The 24,475-nt window shown below is 38.6% G+C and overlaps 1 protein-coding gene across 3 annotated transcripts in view; it reads left to right on the plus strand.

Moving 5' to 3' along the window:
* Positions 1-7,932: 7,932 nt before the first annotated feature.
* Positions 7,933-24,475, plus strand: part of WDR4 (WDR4 tRNA N7-guanosine methyltransferase non-catalytic subunit) — a 55,982-nt gene continuing 39,439 nt past the window's right edge. Inside the window, exons 1-5 of one of the 3 annotated variants that reach the window (XM_072614865.1) lie at positions 7,933-8,153; positions 10,848-10,913; positions 11,648-11,791; positions 16,006-16,162; positions 22,295-22,407. In XM_072614865.1, coding sequence (XP_072470966.1) covers positions 16,148-16,162; positions 22,295-22,407 — 128 coding nt within the window. In that variant the 5' untranslated portion in view covers positions 7,933-8,153; positions 10,848-10,913; positions 11,648-11,791; positions 16,006-16,147. Of the gene's footprint in view, positions 8,167-10,847; positions 10,914-11,647; positions 11,792-16,005; positions 16,163-22,294; positions 22,408-24,475 lie in introns of all 3 variants that reach the window. The other 2 variants (XM_072614864.1, XM_072614863.1) reach the window with 2 other exon arrangements.

Raw genomic sequence — 24,475 nt, forward strand, 5'->3', positions numbered from 1 at the left:
TTGTTACTCAGGTCCGGTTAGTGCCGAGGACACGAGTGGGACGTGGACAGTCTTTGAAATCAATCTCTGGTTTTAAAAAGCCAACGAAAGAACAAAATCGAAGGCATAGTTAAGAAATACCTTTAACAGCACCGTACCTTCTGCGGTGGCTGTTGGGAGGCAGTTCAGTGGAATAACGTGCAGTGACTTTCAGAACCTTGAATGACTGTATAAACGTCACTTCTGATTTCTGTGGGCCTTTTTCTCCCTCCCTCCTTCCCACCCCCCCAAGACCAAGCGAGCTGGAGAACTCTCCTTAGGCAGTAAACTTTTTTTAATTTAAATTATCCTAATGTATCCAGCAGAAACTTCCCCGAACCCCTCATCTAGCACAATGATGGGGTGCTTAGGTACATGCGCTTGGGCCCCAATTCTAAAATGGCATTTCTCTTTAAAAATCACATTTCTCCCTACCTCAAAATACTATCTTATGGGAGTTCTCCCTCAAGGACACAGGCTGCCCCAGCAGGAATCATTATCTCCCTTTCTGCTACAGTAGCCAGCTGCACCTATATAGAACTTATTAGTCTGAACCAGCTGTGTTCTGAACTGGCTGTGTGCTGGGTCATAACCACATTTACTACTCACTCACCAATATATGTATCCTAGACTTGGACATACCTATACTCTCTTACAGTTATCTTCTCTAACAAGACATTAATGAGAACAACCTGGTTATTCTGAGCCAGCCCTGCCTGCTGGTTGACTTAGTGATGTTTCAGGTCTAAAACCACACCTCTAGGTAGCCCACCTTGGGCTATTTCCCCAATGAATTATGGGTAAAATATCTGCACAGTAGATACCAAAAGTGCATGTTCCTTTAAGAACTGACCACTCCTTAACCACTCCCTAATCCCATCCCAAAATATCTAGTTAGCTTATTTGGCACAAGTGATACTACAGAATATCCTATATAAACTTTCCCTGTACCCCTCTAAGGTTGCACGTTCCCTAAGAACTCTTGCTCGCTGAAAAGAGAATCAATCTTTACCTTGACTTCAACAATGCTTGAATTCATGAATTCTTCTCGCGTCTCACACCCCCTTTCCAGCCCTCATCACATCCACTATGGCCATGTGAAATACAGCTCCTTGATTTCATCTGATGGAGAACTCCCATTTTTGTTTACTTCTTTTCTATGTCATTTCTACAGATCCGTAGAACACACACCTCGATGGTCTTGTGGATTTCCTCTGATTCTTTTAATATGATCAAGCCTCAAACCCAATTCATTCTGGAGCTCATAGACTGGGCAACAAATCTCCACCCACCCAGCACAGAGTGGATTTAAATACTAAATAGTAATTGTTTCTCTTTTACCCAGGAACCCTGAGGGTCTTTTTTCCCCAGTTTGATTTTTTTTTTTAATTAAAGGGACCATCCCTTGAGCAACTACTTAAAAAAGCCTATTCATTGAATAGGTGTATATATATGTTGAGGTTGAAACCCAGGGACGCCAAAAACTGTTGAGGTTTCATGATGTGTTGTGGTGGAACTATTTCAAAGAATTCAGAGTCATACCGCCCCTAATCCAAGTACAGGCATTTATTGAGATTGACGCCTCTCATGAAGTGGGCTAAGTTCTAAGAGGATAGTATTATTGATGTGATCAATAATGCTAATAGCTTTTCTAATATTGAACCAGCCCTGCATTCCTGGTATAAATTCTACATGATCATAATGTGTTATTCTCATGATAAGTTGCTCGTGGGTAGGCCAAGCTTATATAATAAAAATGACAATTCTACATATCAACAACAAAACTAACAGAAATCACATAATTATCTCAATAGATGCAGAAAAGAATTGTTGAGAAAATACAACACCCATTCCTCTTGAAAACACTGGAAAGCATAGGAATAAATGGAACTTTCCATAAAATAATAAGCAGTATGTATCTAAAACCATCAGCAAGCATTATGTACAATGGGGATAAGCTAGATGCATTTCCAATAAGATCAGGGGTGAAACAAAGATGTCCGTTGTCACAACTGTTATTCAATATGGTATTAGAAATGCTAGCTGTAGCAATAAGAGAAGAAAAAAAGGAAAACTGGATAACAGTGTGGTGGAAACTGGGCATATAGACCAATGCCTGACACTGTATACAAGAATGAAGTCCAAATGGATACATGATCTAGGTATAAAGATTGATACTATAAACAAATCAAAGGAGCAAGGAATAGTGTATTTGTCAGAATTATGGAGAATGGAGACATTTTTGACCTAACAAGAGATAGAGAACATTATGAAGTGCAAAATGGATAATTTTGATTACATTAAATTGGACCAAACCCAATGCAACCAAGATTAGGAGGGAAGCAGAAAACTGGGAAAGAATTTTTGCACCTAGTGTCTGTGATAAAGGCCTCATTTTAAAAATATATAGGGAACTGAGTCAAATGAACAAGAATACAATTCATTCCCCAATTGATAAATGGTCAAAGGATATGAACAGCCAGTTTTCAGAGGAAGAAATTAAAGTTATCTATAGGCATATTAAAAAATGCTCTAAGTCACTATTGATTAGAGAGATGCAAATCAAAACAATTCTGAGGTACCACATCACACCTATCAGATTGGCTAACATGACAAAACAGGATGATAAATGCTGGAGAAGATGTGGGAGAGTTGGAACACTAATTCATTGTTGGTGAAGCTGTGAGCTGATCCAACCATTCTGGACAACAATGTGGAACTATGTCCAAAGGGCTACAAAAATGTGCATACCCTTTGATCCAGCAATATCCTTCCTAGGACTCTATCCCAAAAAAATCACAGAAATGGGAAAGGGCCCCACACGTACAAAAATATTTATAGCAACTCTCTTTGTGGTGGCCCAAAACTGGAAATCAAGGGGATGCCCATCAATTGGGGAATGGCTGCACAAGTTGTTGTGTATAAATGTAATGGAATACTATTGTGCTATGAGAAACAATGAACAGGAGGACTTCAGAGAGGCCTGGAAAGAACTGATGCTGAGTGAAAGGAGCAGAACCAGGAGACCTTTGTACACAGCAACAACCACAGTGTGTGAGGAATTTTTCTGGTAGACTTAGTACTTCATTGAAATGCATGGACTTAAAAAATTTCCAATGGACTCTTGAGGAAGAACACCTTTCACATACAAAAAGAGGACTATGGAATTGGATCGCAGATAGAAACAGACCATTTTGTTTTGTATTATGTTTTGTTTTGTTTTATGGTTTCTCCCATTCATTTTAATTCTTCTATGCAACATGTATTTAATAGCAAAGTACATGTAGAACCTATATAATATTGTATGCTGTGTCATGGAGGGAGTGGGGAGGAAAGGAGCAATGAGGGGGAGGGAGGGAGAAAAATATAAGATGTTTGGAAGTGATTGTGGAACACTGAAAACAAATAAAATAATTTAATTAAAAAAAAAAAGAAAAGTAACTTCAGGGTCAACTAAGGCAAACCAAATTGAACTGGCTTCAAGACCAGATTTTTGTTATTTTAATACTGCCTGTTTTTAATTTCCTGTAGTTGAAACTGAAATTCTTTCATAATTTTCTCTATTTGTTTTCTCTGTCCTAAACCTAGTTGGGAAGGTTACATAATTCTATACTCCTATGTCTTTTTGTGATATGACTTTTTATGAGAGGCAACATGGGGTAACTGACAGAGTTCTGGCTTTAAAATTAGAACTCCAACACATACTGGCTGTGTAATCTTGGGCAAATTAACCTCTCAGTGCTTTAGATAGCTTTCTAAGATTTTACATTTCAAAGCACATGTCATCCAGCATTGGTAAAGGTCTGGAGTTTCCTTCCTAGGAGTTTCCTATACCAGTGAAGTCACAGGTCTAGTCCCTATCCCTATCTCTGAGGCTTTTTTATATTTCCTTTGTGTATCCATTTGAAATTGGGAGGGCAGAGAGTTATATGGTATATGATATTAGGTTCTCATGCCAGCTGAGAAAAGTCTGTATACAATTATCTACAACTCTGAGAGTCATGCAAAATGGCACTCAACACATATGTTGGAGTGGGTTTCTAAAAAAACCCAAAAAACCAAAAAACTCAAAACCAACTATTGGGGATTATAAATCTACGATTTCATCTGTGTAAGAAACTCCTGGAGCAGAAGGTCCTTCTGCTGAAACAGATTGGTGAATCCCAAGTAGGATCAATTAATTTATTGCCAAACTTGATTGTTCTGAAAAAAATCTCATTTCTCCACTTAATGGACTACAGTATCATGCAAACATAACTTTTATATGCACCGTGAAGCCAAAAAATATGTGTGACTCTTTATTTTTGTGGTCTGGAAGCAAACCTGCAATATCTGTAGGTGTATAGCCTGTAGAGATTAAAGATTTGGAAAAATGAATTGGATAGTCAACATTAAAGTGAGGGTCTTTCACGAGAGACCCAGTCCTGTACCAGGAAACAGTTTGTATTTCAAAGATGTGATAACTTCCCCCCACAAAAACCCTTTCGTCCACAGCAGGGATTAGTTTCCCCTGGGATCAGATTGGTTCATGGTTCCCTTGTTTCAGCTTCCTGGTCATCTAGAGGCTTAAAATATCTCACCTTTAAGGAGTGGGGGGTGGTGTTCTGGCGTAGTGAATATCTGAAGACCACTCAGATCATCATATCTTTCCCTGCTAACCAGGTTAAACTCCATTTACAGGGGGGTTGGGAAGGGGACACATCAAGAGAATTCTTGTTTCATATTCTTGTTTTTAGGGCAAAGTCAACCTTTTTGTTAACTGTTCAATGACTTATGAGTGCCTCAATGGGTACTGAAGCCAAACCTCAACTAACAGGTTGTCGATGTCAGGCCTGTCTGCAACATAAGAGCATTTTGTATTACAGTAATGAAAGCCCTACAAGATAACTTGAGACCCATAGGTGAACAGAGAACCTTGGAGCTATAAGGAACAGATTTCACTATCTCAAAGTTGGCTGCAGATGTTGCCAAGAAGTATAAGGCTTGTATATCCTGTGTGCAAAGAAAGGTTCTGCCAACTTATGTCTGGAGATTATGCTTTTGAAACCTGTCTGCATTGATGTTCTGTCTTTGGAAGGAAACAGAACAGAAGCTATATTTTGGTGGGGGGGGAGAGGTATGACTTTCCATATGTTATACACTGACATACCCAACCAAGAATCATAAAGTTTCCATGGTTGCTAAATACTGTGATATAATTAATTCTTAGTTAATGGATTTCCTGCCAGATTCCCTTTTAACCAAAGCAGAAACTTTGAAAGTATACTACTAAAGGAGAAGTTAGCTTTTCCTGGAGTCAAGAAGTCAATATTACTGATGAGGGCTGGAAAAGGGTTGTGAGACCACCACAAAGACCAGGGTACCAGGGGCAGGTCGTCTGGAGAATTCATGAACTCAAGCATTGTTGAAGTCAAGGTAAAGATTTATTACATGCTTTTCAGTGGGCAAGAGTTCTTAGGGAACCTGCAACCTTAAAGGGGTACAGGCAAAGTTTATATAGGATATTCTATAGTATCACTTGTGCCAAATATGCTAACTAGGTGTTTTGGAGTGGGATTAGGGCAGTGGTTAAGGAGTGGTCAGTTCTTAAAGGAACATGCACTTTTGGTATCTACTGTGCAGGTATTTTACCCAAAATTCATTGGGGAAATAGCCCAAGGGGGGCTACCTGGAGGTGTGGTTTTAGACCTGAAACATCACTAAGTCAACCAGCAGTCAGGGCTGACCAGGAAAAATCAGGTTTCTCTCATCAATGTCTTGTTAGACAAGATTAATGTAAGGGAGTATAGATATGTCTAAGTCTAGGATACATATAATTGGTTAGTAAGTAGTAAATGTTATTATGACCCAGTGCATAGTCTGTTAAGCCAGTACATAGCTGGTTCATACTAATGAGTTCCATATGTGCAACTGGCTACTGTAGCAAGAAGGGAGATAGAAATTGTTGCTAGGGCAGCCTGTGTTCTTGGGCTGGAGAGAAACTGCCTGAGATAGTATTTTGAGGCTAGGGAGAAATGTGATTTTTAAAGAGAAATGTGATTTTAGAATTGGGGCCCAAGTGCATGCAACCAAGCACCCCATTATTACCACCCATAAGAGGATCCATAATCTGAGCATTTGAACTACTCCTTCCTGAACATGTTACATACTCAGAAACCAGGTCAAAAAAATCTCAAGTAGCGTTAATATGTGATACACCAGATATATGTATACAATACTAGGAATGATTCCCCTGATTTCATACTGTACCTATTGATATTTAGGTGAGAATCATGTCTATCTCTGACTTTTGTTTTGGGGTCTTTAAGGATGGATAGAATAAAGTCATTCAAAATCATTATTTTTCAACGTTGAGAAAGAAGCAGAAAGTTTACCACCTAGTGACGACTTTGTAGCATGTTAAAGTTTACAAAGTGTTTAACAACTATTACTTCATTCTATCCTCATAGCAAGCCTGGGAGATAAGTGCTATGATAGTTCCCATTTTACAAATGGGAAAACTGAGTTGGAAGTTAAGTGACATGCCTACATCAATGTCAGGCTGCATTTTAACTTACTTCTTCCTGATTCTAAGTCCAGTGCTTGATCTACTTCCTAGCTGCCTGCAAAGGATAAGTGACTGTACATCCAACATCATGTATCACTTAGACACATGTATTGTTAGGTCATAATTTGTACTAGTAAGTTTAACGATATGCATTTTTAAACTCTTCAATTACTTGCTAGTGGTAATTTTGTCACAAATTCAAATCTTAACTAAGAGAGCTATGTAGGCCTCACCTGCAACCTTTGACATAGTTGACCATCCAGAGGAGATGAGATGTCATTGGCTTAAATCATGGTTGAACAGGAATGTAAATATGAAGGGTGGGTTTGTCAGATGGCAGAACAATGATGGGAACTCAAACACCTTCCTAACTGTGCATGGAGAATATTCTCTATGGGACAGGGAACATGATTAGCTCAGGCACAGTAATTAACTTAGTAAGTGTTGGAGGTGACTGCCCATTAAGGTTAAAAAAAAGCGCTTGTCCAAGAGAGATCTCAGTCGAGGGGAGTTACCAGAAGTCTCTAGGGTTCAGGACATGAGGAAGACAACCAGTTCCTCTCATTTTGATTTCTTTTCATTCTTTTCCTTTAGCAACCCAAAGAGGAGTTGGCATGTCCATTTTCACTCTGGAGCTGGAAGTGCCTAAAGCCAAATATCCTGAACAGAATGAAGAGACCATATAAAGTTGCACGCTGTCTGAGGGAGGGAGGGGGAGAAAATCTAAGACTTATGGAAGTGATTGTAGAAAACTGAAAACAAATAAATGAACAAAAACGAAATAAAATTTAAAAATATTAAAAAAAAAAAAAAAAGAATGATGAGCCCGAAGAGACTAGATAGAAGGGTCCTGATCTCCACCAATGAGGAGAAAGTCCTGTACCAGTGAGATTTGGGATTCTGGTGACATAACCATGTTTGAATATTTTAGTTGTGCTTTTGTTCCAATGTGAAGAACGGGAAGAAGGTCGGTTTGTCCAGACCACTGGTTTACAAAGATAGGTTGTGGCCAGATTGTGGAGGGATTTTAGGAGAATTAATATGGCCAGTGGAAGGAGAATGGATTTATTAGACCCTTGAGATTTAGGAATATGGTGGCTGTGCGAACGGAAAGAAGTGGAGTGGGATGCAAGACTTGCTAAAGATGGGAAAATCTCTTGTGGTAAAATCTCTAAAAATCACTGAGTATCAATCATGCGGTATATAGGGGACAGACACATTAACTTCTCTTTTGTCTATAAAATGTACTTGATACCCCTGCAGCCCTAACCTCACAGGACGGCTAGCAGCTACCGAGATGACCATCTATATAACACGCTTAAAATAGTTCACAACGTTAACTACGAGACCTCTGGGGGGGAACAGAAGATGCGGCGAAGCGTCTGCACATTCCCCTTGGACTCCCAGAGAGTCCGCCTTCCCGACATCCCCATCTCCGGCTCCGAGCGAGCTCGTGACGTCAGCACGCAGGGCGTGCGGAAGCGTGCGCGCGCTGGCTCGTCCCTGGGGCTCATGGCGGGCTCCGCTGCTCTGGACGTGTCGCGAAATGGGCTGGTGGTGAGAGGCGGCAGCCGATTTCTGGCCACAGGTACAGACCGCAGGTTAGTCGGGTCGGGGCCTAGGAGCCGTGGACCCGGAGAGTGCCGGGATGTTCCCCACGGATTCCTGCTTTGGGGCCAGTGAGATTGTCGCGGGTGGCTGGCGGAGGTTTTTCCTCCTCTTTCTCTGCACCTCTTGGATCCCTGCATGCCGACAAACTTAGAGTTGGGTACCATAAATTTGCAAAAGAACATTGTCCCGTGTATCTCATATAATAACACGTACGCCCCGGCGTCACGAAACAAACAGGTGGAAGCTCCCTTGTGCTCGATCGACTTTGATTCCCTAACTTCTTGACGGTATTTTTTTTACCTGGAAGATGCTCTTTCCCGTGTGTTCATAGTTTATCACTCTTTGCAGATCCTTGTTAAAGTTATTTGTGCGCGGCAGCCCCGATGTTTTATCAGTTATGTCTTAGTCAGTAGAGAGCTGGCATCAGAACAGTCAATCAATACACATTGTTTTAAGATGCTTACTATGTGCCAGTCTAGGGGCCGGACGCAAAGCAAAAAAACCCAGGTTCCAGCCCCGACCCCTCCATTTACTGACCACGGGTCGGTCTTTGGGCAGTCCTGCTCATCTTTGGTAATTGACATGGTATTCGTCTTCAGGAGCTGTTACGATACATTGTATCTCTCAGGAATCCTTCCTTCTCTTTTGCAGAGGGTCTTCTCTCATAACTTCACAGCCCTCCCTCACTCAAGACAAAGTCAAGTGCAAGTTCTGTCATTATTTCTCTGATGGCATTGTCTTCTTCAGCAATGAATGACGAACACGCACGCCCCCCCCCCCCCAAATCGGAGCCATTCCATGCTTCTACCCTCTCTTCCTCTTCCATCCTTCTGACATGTGTCCCCAACTTTCTAATGCTTGTCAAGGGGAGCCCCTGTGCACTTGCTCTTGATACCCCCCCTCTTGTCCGTATATTGACCCCACCGACTTCCCCACTCGAATCTTCAGTCTCTGCTGCCTACAAACACACCTACATCTTCCTCATCCTTAAAAAACTCTCACTAGCTACCTTTATCTATGTCTTCCCTTCCCTTCTTGGCTACAACTAACATACTTTGCACTTCTGCTGCCTGTCCTCTGTCCTCTATAGCCTGGCTTCCTACCTCATCAGCGTTCAGCTCATACTGCTCACCAGAGTGAGCAGTGGTCTCTTTTTCTCCAATTATGAAACATTTTTTTTTTTATCCCTCCTACCTCCCTCCACTCCTCTTGGGAAAAAAAGAAAATAAAACCCTTATAACAAACTAAAACAAATTCCCACGTTGTCCATGCCTAGAAATGTCTCATTCTGCATTTTGGTCCATTACCATTCTTCATCATTGGTCCTCTGGAATTATGGTTTGTCATTATGTTCAGAATTCTTAGATCTTTCAGAATTTTTTTTACAAAAATGTTGTATAAATTGGGTTCTTCTCACTTTATTCTGTATCATCTTTTTCAAAAAAGATGTCTATTTTTTTTTAAGCACAATTGTGCAGTAGTTGCTCTAATTAAAGATTGCAATTTGATTAAACTCATTGTATAGCTATGCATGATGTTTTGTGTACTCGGTAATCACTTAAAGATTATGTTTAGAATTTTCCAGACATTTTACCACAAATCTGTTATGTAGCAAAAATGTTTTAGTTTTATTTAGACAGTTATTGGTAATGCTGAACAATGAGCATCAGGTTTATTAAGTCACTCCAGTTTCATCAGTTTAAGTCATTTGAGCAAATCTGAATGGTGGCAAGTACAAATTTTTAATGACAAGATTCTCTGCTAATTTCAAAGTGAAAAAGTAGATGAAATGCAGTCACCTGTAAAACTTGATGTTCTGATGGTAAGTTTACCTCTTTGGGTATAATTTTCTAAATAAGCAAGATGAGTCCTGGAGTCAAGAGACTTGGGTTCCATGCCCTACTTGATTTGTGACCTTTGGTAAGCCCTTAAGTCACTGCACAGATGCAACACTCTGAGATTTTATTGATTAATTTTTCAGAGACCTTTTTCTTTTTTGTTATGTGCAAGATTTAATTTGGAAGAATGTGGCCTGGTTAGAATTCTAATCTCAAAGTGAGAAAGATCTGGGTTCCACTCCAGCATCAGACACTAGTTGTGTACAGCTGGGGGAAAAAGTTTTCTCAGCCTCTGTTTCCCCATTTGTAAAATGAGAATATAACAACATTATCATGAGAATCAAATGAGGTAATAGTAATAGTTGATAATAATACTGAGATCTAACATTTACATAGTGCTTGTTATGTGCCAGTACTATGGCAAGCGCTTTACAGTTATTATTTTATGTGATTCTTAGCACAACCCTGTGAAGTAGATATTGTTATCCCCATTTTACAGATAAGGAAACAGAGGCAAACAGAGGTTAAGTGACATCCCCAGAGTCACATAGCTGTAAATGTCTTGAGTCTGGATTTGAACTCAGGTCTTTCTGACTCCAGACCCATTGCTATAGTGGATACATCCACTGTGTTGGTTGATATATATAGCACACTTTGCATACTTTAAAATTATTACTATTATTTAATGAGATGGGATGTAAATATTTTTTAAAATTTTTAATTGGAAAAAGAAAATTTGGATTCTCTTTCTTGACTTATTGAAGTACGATGATGACAACTCCTGACAATTTAGCACCTCTTTAGTAATATGTTCTTTTTAAAATTACTTTCAGTGATGATGACAGCTTCTTTATATATGACTGCAGCAAGGCAGAAAAGAAGCCACAAGAGGATAAAGGGTGAGATGATTGTGGGGAACTTTTCAGGGCCCATTAATAGTTTTAAAATATTGGAACCATATCCGCAAGAGTTACTTAGAACTGAATCTTTAATTTTCCTGCTGAGTTTCGTACATTTGATACCAGTTATAGAAAAAGGCATTGAAGCTTCCAGTTTTGAATTTGAGAATTTTTTTGAAGTTTCTGTAGATACTCAGTAGATAGGGTTCAGGAGTATTAAAAGACATGCTGTTGAACATTAACGAAAGAAATAACAAAGCATTCTTTTAAAGTTAAATGAATTAAAACATTTTTACTCTTGGAAAATTTCTCTCCTTTATTGCTTATCTTAGCAGGAAGCTTCTTTTTCCCATCTGTTCCCTTCCACTGGGCAGTCTGATCACTAAAGACATTCCCTTTGCCTTCTTCCCTTCTCCTCCATAACCAAATCCCCCAGCTAGCTTGTAAAGTTTGGAAGTGGCTCAAGGAGGTGAGGCAGAAGATTCCAGGAAGCTGTGAGGTGACTGGGGAAATTACTTGTGATATATAGTTTCATGGGGTGGACTTCTTTGATACAATTCTAATTAATTTTATTTTTAGCATAGTTAAGCACTTATTTTTAAACCTCATGAAATCTTTTACTTGGTGGATTTTATGAATTAATTCGTAATGTTTCAGCTGAATTCATTTGCCTATTGATGACCAATTCAGACAGTGATATTTATTTGATGTTTATTCTGTCTTCTCGTGTTTAGAGAGGAAGGACAGACATTGTACAAAGGAAGTGATAACATCCTAGCTTCTACCTTCTCAAGATCTGGCAACTATTTTGCTCTGACTGATGACAATAAACGTCTGATTCTTTTCTGTACAAAACCTTGGAAATGTCTGAGTATCAGGTATGAAATTCTGCTTTTTAAATCATTCAGATATCATGTACATAAAGTAATACCTATTGTCAAAAAACTTTGGGAATAATTTTTTTCTCTTAATGGTTGTTGGATTTGTGCAGGTAACAGCACCTCAGTACTTTAGTGTTTAAGGATTTGTAAAGTGGTTTTGTAGTAGTTACTGAAGTATTGTTATTCTCATTTTCAGTCAGGTTCGTTTATTAAGCACCTACTATGTGTTGTCACTGTACTAAGCTCTGGGGGGATGCAAAAGGAGGCTCCCTGCCATTAAGGAGTTCATACTCTACTTGGGGGACAACAAGCAAACAAATAATGTACAGACAAGCTAACTACAGGATGAAAAGGAAATCATTAAAAGAGGGAAGGCACTAGAATTAAGAGGAGTTGGGAAAGGCTTCCTGCAGAAAGTAGGATTTTAGTTGAGACTTAAAGAAAGCCAGGGAAATCAGTAGTTGGAGTGGAGGAGGGAGACTTTTCCACGTATGGAGGACAACCAGAGAAAATACCTGAGATGGAGTATCTTGTTTGTGAAACAGTGACAAGGCCAGCGTCACTGGATCAAAGAATATGTGTAGGAGAATAAGGTGTAAGAAGACTGGAAATGTAGGAATGGGCTAAGTTATGAAGGGCTTTCAATACCAAACTGAGCATTTTTATTTGTTTCTGGAGGAAATCGAAGCCACTGGAGTTTATTGCATGGTGGAGTATGGGGAGGGATGACATGGTTGGACTTCAGGAAAATCCTTCTGATGACTGAGTGATGGATTGCAGTGGTGAGAGTCTTGAGGCTGGCAGATCCACTGGTAGGCATTTCAGTAGTCTAGGCATAAGGTGATACCTTAGAGTGGTGGTAGTGTCGAAGGAGAGAAGAGGGCATATTCAAGAAGGGTTTCAAAGGTGACATCAACAGGCTGAGGCAGCGGTTTGGATGTGGAGAGTGAGAGACAGTGGGGAATCTAGGATGATTCTAGGTTTTGAGCCTGCGGGACTGGAAAGTTGCCCTCCCAAGTAAAAGGAATGGTAAGGGTTCAGGAAGGGATGGTTTAGGGGTTTAGAGATAATGAGTTCTACTTTGGACATGTTGAGTTTAAGATATTTATTTAAGATGAGTTTGAGATATTTGAAAGATAGTTGGAGATGTGAGATTGGAGTTCATCAGAGAGGTTAAGAAAAGGATGGGTAGATTTAAGAATCATTAGCATAGAGATGGTAATTATAAATCCATGGGAGCTGATAAGATCAGCAAGTGAAGTAGTATAGGGGGAAAAAAAGAGAGACCTTGAGGGACACCTGTGGTTAGAAGACATAGGCTAGATGAGGATCCAACAAAGGAGACAGAGAGGGAGTGGTCAGATAAGTAGGAGAAGAACCAGGGGAGAGGGATGTTCTGAAAACCCAGAAAGAAGGGATTTTCAAGGAGAGGGTGATTGATTGTGTCAGAGGCTGCAGAGAGGTCATGGAGAATTTGTACTGAAAAAAAGGCCATTGGATTTGGTGACTAAGAGATTATTGGTAACTTTGGAGAGAGCAGGAATGATGAGGAACCTGAACTTTAGACAAGTCAAGTGCCTCGTTCAGTGTCACAGCAGAGGAAGGTAGCAGAGGTAGAATTCAGATTGTTTGCATCAGCTTTTCAAGGGGTTAGCATTATAGAGCTGTTAGATTGGAGAAAGACTGTGACTCTCTGTTAAACACAGTACCTGTTATACACTTAATAAATGCGTATTCCCTTACCCATACAGAACCCCTGAGGGAGAATGACCTGAAATTCAGTGTATCCTAGCAACAAGTCTATGAACTGGTTGATACAGACAGATGGAGTTAACATAAAATGAGTCAAAGTGGAAGAGAAAGTGTCTCCTTGGTTCCCTAAAAATCTCACATTTCACTCTTATTCCTAAGAAAGTCATCTTTGCCTTCTCCTATTTTCTCACATTCCATCTGCTTCTCAACCCCATACCTTTTGACTAGATGTTGTTGAGTAGTGAGGACATTGTGACTTCTAGAGTAACCACAATGTCTTACTTAATATGATTTTTTTACCCCCTAGTCCTCATTTCCCTTAAATGTCTTTGTGCATTCTCTTCTGGTTCTCTTACCTGTGTGTAGTGGATAAATGATGAAATGACTGAAGAAAAAAAGGTTCAATCTTCTGAGCATATTGATTTATCAAGCAATGCATGGTAATTGCTCAGTAAACTGCGACCAGACTTCCTCAGTTTTGGCCTGGACCCCAAATACAGAGGGAGACAGACTTATTTATGTGTTAAAAACAATCAAATAAGACCAACTAATTAAAAGAAAACAATTAACCAGGATGCAATATTAGGTAATCTGATTTCTAATTGGAGGAAAGATTATGGACTTTCCAAGTTGGAAAGGGGAGAATGAACATGTACAACTCCGTGAAATCAGAAAAAGAGCTGTTCCTCTCCATCCAAGTATCTGTGAACCATTAAAGAAACATGGAAATTATAACTGTTTGATCAGTATGGGGCCAGTTCTCACATAAGACATATGGGTTGCTTGAGATATATTATGAGTATAATTATAAGAAGACTCCTAGCATCAGTATTTGGGTTCAGCTGGGTGTTTGGTCAGTATAACCTAGATTCTTAGTTAAGGCTCTCTAAACAGCAGGTAGAGGTGAGGTTCTTCCCCATCACACAGGGTGAAGTTCAAACAATGCAGTAAGATTTTTTTTCCAGTTTCCATAACTGAATAGTTTTATCACAAGACAGAAATTGGACTAGACCCATAATTGAATTGAAAGGGAACTAAGCTGGCTCCAGAATTGAGTTAGAAGATGGAGTCAGTGTAGTTCACTCAGTTTTCACACTTAAACACTTACTGTCCCAATCCCCTCAGTTCCTTCAATTTCCTCACCTGTCTCAATGCACTTTCTCCATCTCTTTAGCTGGATCAGTCTGCATCTCCTATTCTGTAAGTTGCAAGTGTTCTTCTTGTATCCTTTTCTTGGTGCCATCATGAGCTGTTGCAGATTCAGTTATCTCTGCACAGATAATTTACACATCTCTAAATACCTCCCTCATCACTCTTGAATTCTACTCTGTCCTCACCTGAATGTCCCACCGTGTCCAAAAGGGAATTCAGTTTTTAGCCCCTCTCCCCTACCTTGCCCTACCTTTTATATTTCTATTGAGAGCTCCATCATCTTCCATACTTTTCCAGGTCTCAGTATTAAAAAACAAATTGTATATATATTTTTTGTTGTTGTTCAGTTGTTTACTTGTGTCTGATTCTGTGATACTGTGGAGAATAGCATGCCAATATTACAGAATTTTCTTGGCAGAAATATTGAAGTGGTTTGCCATTTCTTCTCCAGATTTTTGTTTTTATGTCACCTTAATTTCCAAATATATCCTTCCTCTATCTCTATCCTTGTAACAAAGACTAAAGAAGAAAGGAGGAAAAAACAATTTAGTAAACTGACCTACATATCATATATAATTACTAATTAGTATCCTTGCTTCTGGTCTTCCCTGTACAATCCATTTCCATACAGGTATAGAAATAATCTTTCTAAGACTCAAGCTTGGTTATGTCACTTTCCTGCTCATCAGTCATGAATGGCTTCCTGATGCTTCTAGGATAAAGTGAAAATTTCTGACAGGCATATAAAACTTTCTACAGTCTGGCTGGTATCAGCCCTTCCAGAGCTAGTTTGCATTACTCTTATTCCCACACTCTGTGTTCCTGCCAAACTGGCTTACTAGGTGTTCTCTCATTTGATATTTCATCTTTCCTTTGTCCCCTATATCAATATTCTCTCCTTACCCTTGTATATCTGGATCCTTATTTTCATTCAAAGTTCAGGTTAGGTGCTACCTCTATGAAGTTTTCCTTGCCTCTCCTCTTATTTGTGTGTGTGTGTGTGTGTATGTGTGTGTGCGTGTGTGCGTGTGTGTATGCAACTTACATCTTTCCAATAAAATCTCAGTTACTTATGGGCAGGAACTCTTATTTTTGCCTCTGATTTCCTAGCCTGTAGTACAGTACCTTGCTACATGTGTAGTGAATTGAATTGAATAGCATCTCTGTTTTGTTTTTTTTTAAATGAAAGGGGTGGACTAGTTGGTGTTTACTTCCATTTCTAACATTTTGTGATAATATTGTAAGGAATTATTGCATTATTCTATGCTACCTTTATTAATCAATCCTTGATGTTCTTTGACTTCCAGGACAGTGGTAAGAAGATGTACCTCTCTGACATTTACAGCTACAGATGAGAAGATTTTGGTGGCAGACAAGTCTGGAGATGTATATTCATTTTCAGTATTGGCCCCACATCAGGGTGGAAAACTTGAACTTGGACACCTGTCTATGTTGTTGGATGTGGTATGTAGTTGACTAGTTCATTAACTTTGTCTTTTTTTTCCCTTTTTCTTTTAAAACTAAATCTCTCCATCACATATAGGTTGTAAGTACAGGGGCTACTTGTGGACCCAGTCCCGCTAGTGATCAGAATTGGAGCCTTGACCTGCTTTACTTCCAACCTGGACTGGTTTGTCCTTCCTTAGGCAACCAGTTGTCTCCCACTCCATATTAATGTTAAACTTAGTGGAAATACCTGATTGGCATAGCCCACTAGAGCTCACAGCCCAATGTGCTCTAGAGGTCCATTAACCTCAGCCTCCCTGGTAGCAGGGATTACAAGTGTGTGCTAATATGTCCAGCCCTAATTTTGTCTTAAGCTCAGTCATGTGATCTTTAAAAAAAAGTTAGTCGGTAACTTATAATTACTTGCATACTGAGTTTAATGATGTTTCTTTTCCTACTTTTTTACCATGTGAAGATGAATTGAGTAGGTTATCTGTTTATGGTACTTAGACATCCTGGGAGAATACAAAGTAGCATTGTTATTTTCTGGGTTCAGTTCTTCAAAGAGCTATAATTTTGTGGGTATGGATATACCTCCTCCACTATTGTAGATTGTAAATTCCGTATAGATAATAGATAGTTTTCTGAAGTTGCTATGGTTGAAAAATTTACCCCTCCGAAGCCAAGCTAACAATAAATAATCCTTCCCAAATTTAAATAAATTGGCTTTCTTACAACCTGTAGGGAATCTTTCGCCAGGCTTGTAAAATCCTTCCAGCTTGGTAAAACTTCTCTGCTATAGGTCGTATTTTGTTGGCATCACCTTTGAGAACACTAGCCCAGCATCACAGCAAATGAGACGTTGAAATAAGATTTTTCTTGGGTAAAGTGGAATAATTTTTGTGTTGCCATTCAGTTGGAAGAGTTAGGAAACATTAAAGATAAATCCCTAAACAAAATTAAAATCTACCTTTTTTTTAGCTATACATTTCAAGACCTATGAAATAAAGTAGTGGACTCAGAGTTTAAAACTTAGTTCTGTCAGTGATTTACCATTCAGGGGATATGAAAATAAAAATGAAAGAGTCTGCCTGCAGAACGATGTAACCCTGAGTTTGGCGAAGCATTTGAAGGACAGCAGCATGGAAAGGCAGTTTGGAGCCAAATTTTGGAGTGATTTCTGAGCAAGTGTGAAATGGTTAGATTTGTGTTATAGGAAGATTATTTTGGCAAGTTCCACTTCGATTTGTCCATTTTATTTTTCTGAGATTGGATTACTTAAGTCTCTACTTCTTGTTCTGTTAATCTGGGCATTTTGTATTTTTGCAACTACTCATCCATTTCTTTAAGATTGTCAATTTTATTGACATTTAATTGGGTGAAATACTTTCTGATAATTTCTTTTATTCTTGATTGGTTGTGAATTCACCTTTTTCATTTTTGATGCTGTAATTTGAATTTCCTTTTTTTAAAAAAAAGTCTAATTCATTAATGATTTTGTCATCATTTTGTTGCTTTGGTTTTAAATATATATATATATATATGCCACCTCCTAGATTTATTAATTCCATGGCTGTTTTTCTTTCATTCTTAATAATCCCATCTTTGATTTTCAGTATTTCTTTTCGATGTTTAAATGAAGGCTTTTAATGTGTTGGTTTTCTAGTTTTTTAGTTGCATGCCAATTTCCTTACAAGAACTTTCTATTTTAGTGATGAAAATGTTTAGAGATATGTTTTCTTTTAAGAACTTATTTGACTGAATCCCACAAATTTTGGCATGTTTCTCTTTGTTTTCATTACCATCAATGAAAGCATCTGTTGTTCCTATGATTTGTTCTCTGACTCACTCTTTTTTCAGGATTAAGTTATTTTCTGTAATTATTTTTAATTGTTTCTTTAGTGGCCTTTTGAATGTATTTTTAATTGCATTGTGATGTGTTAAAACAGATCAGTCAACAAACATTTATTAAGAGGCTGCTATGTAGCATGCGGTGTGTTTAGTGCTTAGCATACAAATAACTGAAAATTTCAAATATGAAAAACAATCCCTTCCTTCAAAGTGGCTATAATGTAAGGAGGAAAGACAAAACACAAAGGGAAGCTGAAAGGGGTAGGAAGGGAGGGCCCTCAAAGGCTCTCCTTAAGTGGAAGTTCTGGGAGGAGCTGTTTACCTTCTAATCATTCTGAAGGGCCCTGGGAGGAGATGATGATGAGTGACTTAGAGGCTGCAGTGATCTTGCAAGATGAAGTTCTTGGTAGATGTGTTTAAATATTTTTGTTTTCCTACATTTGTTAGAGAGGTTTTTTTTTTATTCCTAGTTTTTTAAAAAAGGTACCTTGCACTCATGAGAAATATACATACTCTTTTCCACTTCTGTTTCGTGGTCTTTTTGTTCAGGTCCTTCATTTCTTTTTTGTTAGTTTTATCTGCATTCAGCAATTGAGGTAAATTTCAGTTCCCTACTTTTAGAGTTTTACATTCAGCAAAGTCTCTTACTGGCCTCTCTGTTAATTCCTTTCTCACTGTTGCTATCCTTGGATTTTACATTTCTTCTCCTTCCTTGCATTTTTGTTGTTTGAGTTTTTGAGAAGCCAATATTCCTTTAAGTTCTAGATTTCTTTCTGAGTGTTTCAAATACCTCCATCTCCCCTCTCCACCTTTTAAAAGAATGTTTCAGTTGTTCATCTTTTTTCATTTATAGTTAAGTTCAGATTTGTGGGGTTGATCGTCCTGGCCTGCATTCTGATCTTTTTGAAACACTAGTCTATTTCCTCCTGTGTTTTCTGGTGGATTCAGAAGAGTCTTGTGTTTGAATTTCCTTTCCTTTATATTTGAAAGTCTTTCTCCTGATTGCTTGCAGAACTTACTGCTTCTGAAATGAATTGTTAAATTTAACCACTATGGTTCTTGGAGTTTGCAACCTTGGATTGTTTTCTGGAGGTAATCTGTGAATTTTTTCAATTAGCATTCATTTTCTATGTTCGGGAGTTCTGGGCAGTTTGGGTGTATTATTTCTTGCATTATATTTGTTTTTTTGATTTGTGTTCTGGGAAGTAATACTTAACTTCTCTACACACATCCTGTCTCTACACATTGTGTTTTCAAGATTGGTATTGTTTTGTCAATTTTCTTTTAATATTATATTTTCCTTCTTAATTGCCTTCCACTTCTTTGTACTTATATTTTTGGATCAATTGTTCTTATTTATTTCTTTGGTGAGACTTGCCATCTCAGATTCCAATTTTTCTATTCTCCCCATTATTCTGTTGTGCAGGCCATAAATTCTGCTTTTAAAACTCTGTTTTCTGCTTTACATCACTCAGATACAGCATGTTGTGGTTCCCTGTTTTCCTTAAATTTCACAGGATTCTCTTTCTTATCAAGTGTTGGATAGTTTTCCTTTGTTTATAATATTCAGAAATTCCTGAACTCATTTGCTAGAGGCCATATTTTCTTCTTTGTTAATATTTTCCCTGCTGATGTATTTGCTTGTGTTCAAAGTCTTTGAATTTTCTTTTTTCGGAGATCTTTGGTAATTTCAGACTTTTCTTCCTTATTTTTCCCTATCATCTCTTCACTTTCTGACTCCCGTCTGATGGTGATTTTCATGAGGAGCTGATTCTTAAAGCATCTCGCCATTCTCACATACTGGTCATTTCATGGTTTACCTTTCTAGGTCTCTGCCTTAAGTAATGTTTGGGGGGTGGTAGGACAACAAAATTGGCCCCATCTGGATGCTCGGCTCTTTCCTTTTGGCTTATTGGAGTGCCTCACAGTTTCCTCATACACATTGTTCTGCCTTGTTCCCTCTTTTCCTCAATTCTCTGGCATAGCAGTTCAGAGCATAGCCATATTGGTACCACCGTGGTCAAGGGTGATTGCTGTCTTTGGAGTTTGGGTCTCAGAGGCCTTGGGAATGAGAGAGGTATGGACAGGGTTTGCACTCTGTTTCACACTCAGGCATGCATCTTGCCCCTTTCCCTCTGTTCTCCGCAAGAAATTTTTTACAGTATAAAATGTTACTGTACTAGTCACTGTGGCCCAAGCAGCCTTCGAAAGTCTGGACCCTGTAACTACCACATTGGAAAGAATGAGGGGGGACTGGGTATTGAGTTGAATGTTGTTGTAAGTTTGTGGGCTGAATCAATGCATCTGTTGTCAGTAGTGTGGTTTTTGGTCAGGGGCAAGCTCCTAATGCCCTCCTCTGAAAAACAATATACACTAAATTAATTTCACATATAGTTAACATATATGTTCTCTCCCCAGTGGAATGTAAGCTTGTTGATTTTTGTTTTTGTCCTCAGCACCTAGCACAGGGCCTATCACATAGTAAGCACTTAATAAATACTTGTTGATTGAGAAGTAGAGAAGGATAGAAGAGGGGGCAAAAGGCCTCTGATTGCTCCTTTAAGTAGACAGCAAGATCCTCAGCTAAAATGGAGAGAGCAGCAGTGGTGTGGAAGGCTTACTTAGAAGGTTTAGAATAGCTTTTCAGGGTGAGAATCATATAGGGAGGCCTAAAGATATTGTAAGGGATTGATATTGGATCGTTTAGGTAGTTTCAAGATTCCTTCTAGCAGTAGTTGGTGACTAGGACTGCAGTTGGCAAGTAGAGGAACTAATCTAGTGTTGGTATTTGACAAAGCTTTAGCATTAATGGAGTGGAGGAGGGGGTAAGGGATTAAAAAATAGAGGTAAGTCTTAGTAGAGTTAAACTGGTTAAGTATCAAGTTCAGATTGGGAAAACAAAAATTAAGGTTACAGCAGATATGCTCTGACTGGGAGAGTACAAAATAATGGTGGTATTAGAGGTCTTGGTGAGAATCAAGTATTAATTTATAAAGTGTGCAGTATAGGAAGGATGGAAAGTGAGGAGTTTATGGTTGGATAAAGGCACTTAAGAGTTTTTGAGAATTGAAGCAAAAGACTTGTGAGAGATGGTGAGATCTACAATAGTAAATGACAGAGGTGAGATCCGAACCTGTGCTCAGCTCAGGTACGGGAGATGTAGGAGAGTTGGGGAGACTCTAAAATTGAGAAGTTAGAATGTTTTCAGGATATCAGCATTGATATCCCTAACAACCAAAGAGGAAAGGAAAATAGAAGAGCAAAAGCTGAAGTTGAGCAGAAGACTGCACCAGGCACTTGAGAAAGGAATAAGAATGACTCCGTTGAATGGTTTTTCCAGTCTGTTTCAGCACAGGGAGGTAGACAGTGAGGCTTGGAGACAAGGTGTAGCCAGGAGACAGGGCCACCCACAATATTCCTTCCCAGATCCTGAGCAGGGCCACAACTGTGCACCAGAGCAAAAGTAGGTTCAAAATCCAGCAAAGAGGAGCCTAGTCTTGTGTGGATCAGAAATGATTGCCAATTGGTATCTTTGTTGTTCAATATCCAATTCTAGATCAAAGATCCAAGGCAGACTGAGGAAGGGTGACATTTTAGGGTTAGGAATGGTGGCAGGCTGTAGTCTGTATATCAAGCAAGGAACAATTTTGAGAGGCAAGCAAGAGTTGTGTAATTGTGACCCCCCAAAAATGAACAAGGTCTCCGTTATAACCTTTAGCCTGGTCTGAAGCCTGCAATAACTGCCAAAATTGAATAACTAGGGCTGGCATATCAGACCAAAGCAGAACCTGCAGTTCCATAACTCTGAAACAGCAGAGCTTTCCAGCTGACTGACAGTGGCTGAGTCCAGCAATACTTTACTGGAACTCCAACTAGGAGACATGCTACTCCCTTCCTGGTAGAGCGGCTATGGAGGACGTGGAGCTATTTCTCTGCCCTTTTACAGGGGTGGAGGTGGGAGGGAGAGAGAATGAAGAATGCTCTTTAAAGGCAGTAACTAGTTTAATTTTGTCTTTGGATCTTCAGTGCTGAACTCAGTGCCTGGCACATAATAGAAGCTAAAAAAAAGTGCTGGATTGATTGATGTAGTTTTGGGAGTTTTCTGAATAGAAATGGTAATGGAAACCTCAAGAATAGGTGGAATCATGTAGGGAGAGAGTGTAGAGATTTACAGGAGATGGATGATGGACATATTTTGTGGGTGACCTGTATTTAGAAGTGAGAGAAACCAGCTTGTTATTTTAAACTGCATTTCAAAATAAATTTATGTGAAATGAATTTTTTTTTCTTTTCATGAAGGCCTTGAGTCCTGATGACCGTTATATTCTCACAGCTGACAGAGATGAGAAAATCCGTGTTAGTTTTTTTGCAGCACCACACAACATAGAATCTTTCTGCTTGGGTCATACTGAGTAAGTAAATTGTCCTTCACATTTGATAATAGCTGTAATAATATTTCACATTTATATGATGTTGTATAGTTCATAAAGTACTTTCGTCACAACTCTGTGAAGTAGGTAACATAGATAGTTTTATCCTTATTTTACTGGTAAAGGAAATTGAAGACCATAAAAGTTAAGTGACTTGCATAAGGTTGCATAGCTAGTAAATACTAGAACTGAGAACTGAACACAGGTCTTTTCACTTCAAGGCAAATACCACATTGATTTGTTTGATCATAATTCATGTATGAATCATTACTTTTATGGTCCAAGGAAACCATGGTATTTATGTCATGAGCCAGTTTGCTCGTTTTTGTTTAATCCTTATCAGCTTCACCACATTGAAACTTAGCCTTCCATTTCATGTCAATAAGTCTGATCAATGGGCAGTAAGTATTGCTTTGAGTTTCTTCTGAAATTAGTGGTACTTGCTGTTTGCTTATGTAATTAACCATGGTTTTTAGAGAGGGTTTAGTTATTTGATTAAATAATGTCCTATTAGAACAAAATCCAATAATTTTTGACATAAGGCGAAGTACAATTTACCTGCAGAGTAATTATGAAGGAGACTACTGGGTGGCTGTTCTAATTTATTTAGTTATCAGTTTTAAACTGGTGTTTTTGATAAAATTTTTATTTCAGGAGGGTGACTTCATAATTTGTAGGTATAGAGTTTCCCTTATATCATTTCTTACTCGGGGTAAGAAATATATTTTTGACAGTTGAGAATTGATTCTCTGAACTAAGGAATTGCTTTTTAAGTTTCATTGTGCTTAATTTTATTCTTTTTCCTTTAACTTGATTTAGTTTCTTTCCCCTCATATGCTACCATTATTGAAAGAAAAAAAAAGCCTTGCAACAAGCATCCCTAATCAAGCAAGACGAATTCTCATATTGGCTTTTTAAAGAAATGCATGTTTTATTCTGCATCTTGCAAGAGTTGGGTAATATTCATCCTCAGTGGTCTTTTGTAATGGTGGTTGGTCATTGCATTAATTCAAATTGTTAAGTTGCTTTCTTAAATATACTTCTCTGTCTCTCTCCCTTCTTCCTCTTTCCCTCCCTCGCTCCCTCCATAAGTGCAGTTTTATCTTTAATTCCCTGAGTTTTGATGTTTAAAGAAGGCATTTTGTTGAAAGTTGCATCTGTTCTTGGACAAATATTTAATTAAAGTTTCCCAAGGAAAAGCTTTTAGTTTAATTTGCTGGAAAAATGTTTTAAAGTATTATAGTTGAGGTAATGAAAGGAATTAGGTAGTTAGTTATACATTTTTGAAATTCCTGATGATTAATCTGAATTGAATGATTTGCCTAATAGTTTTTTTAATTCCATTTTATTTTCAGTTTCAAATTTTTCTCTCCTCTCTCCCTGACTTCCCAATGCATTGAGAAGGCAAAGATTTCCCTCGAAAACATTGTAAATATATATAGTCATGCAAACCTTGTAACATACTAGCTATGACTCCAGAAAAAAAAGAAAAAGAGAAGAAAATATGCTTCAGTCTGCTCTCCGAGTCCATCACCTGAAGGTGGTAGAATGTTCAATCATAAGTTCTTTGGAGTTGTGGTTGGTCATTTGCTTGTTGATTAGAGTCACTAAGTTTTTCAAAGTTGATGCCTTTACAATATTGCTGGTAGGGTATATATTGTGTTTCTGCTTCTGTTCAGTTCACTTTGCATCATTTGATACAAGTCTTAGGTTTTTCTGAAACTTTTCCTTTCTTCATTTCTCATAGCGCAATAATATTCCATTGCATACATATACCATGATTAGTTCAGTCATTCCCCAATTTGTGGGCATCCCCAAAGAGTGTTGCTGTACATGTTTTGTACGCGTGGAGTGCTTTTCCTTTTTCTTTCATCTCTTTGGTGTCTAGACCTAATCGCAGTATTGCTAGGCCAAAGTTTAGTAATCACTGGACATAGTTTAATAGGTTTTGGGGCATCGTTCCAAATTGCTTTCCAGCATGGTTATGCTGGTTCACATCTTCATCAGCGTTGCATTAGTCCACCTGCTTTTCCACAACTGCAGTTTACAG

Source organism: Notamacropus eugenii, chromosome 5 (genome assembly GCF_028372415.1).
Source record: "Notamacropus eugenii isolate mMacEug1 chromosome 5, mMacEug1.pri_v2, whole genome shotgun sequence".
NCBI classification, from domain to species: domain Eukaryota; kingdom Metazoa; phylum Chordata; class Mammalia; order Diprotodontia; family Macropodidae; genus Notamacropus; species Notamacropus eugenii.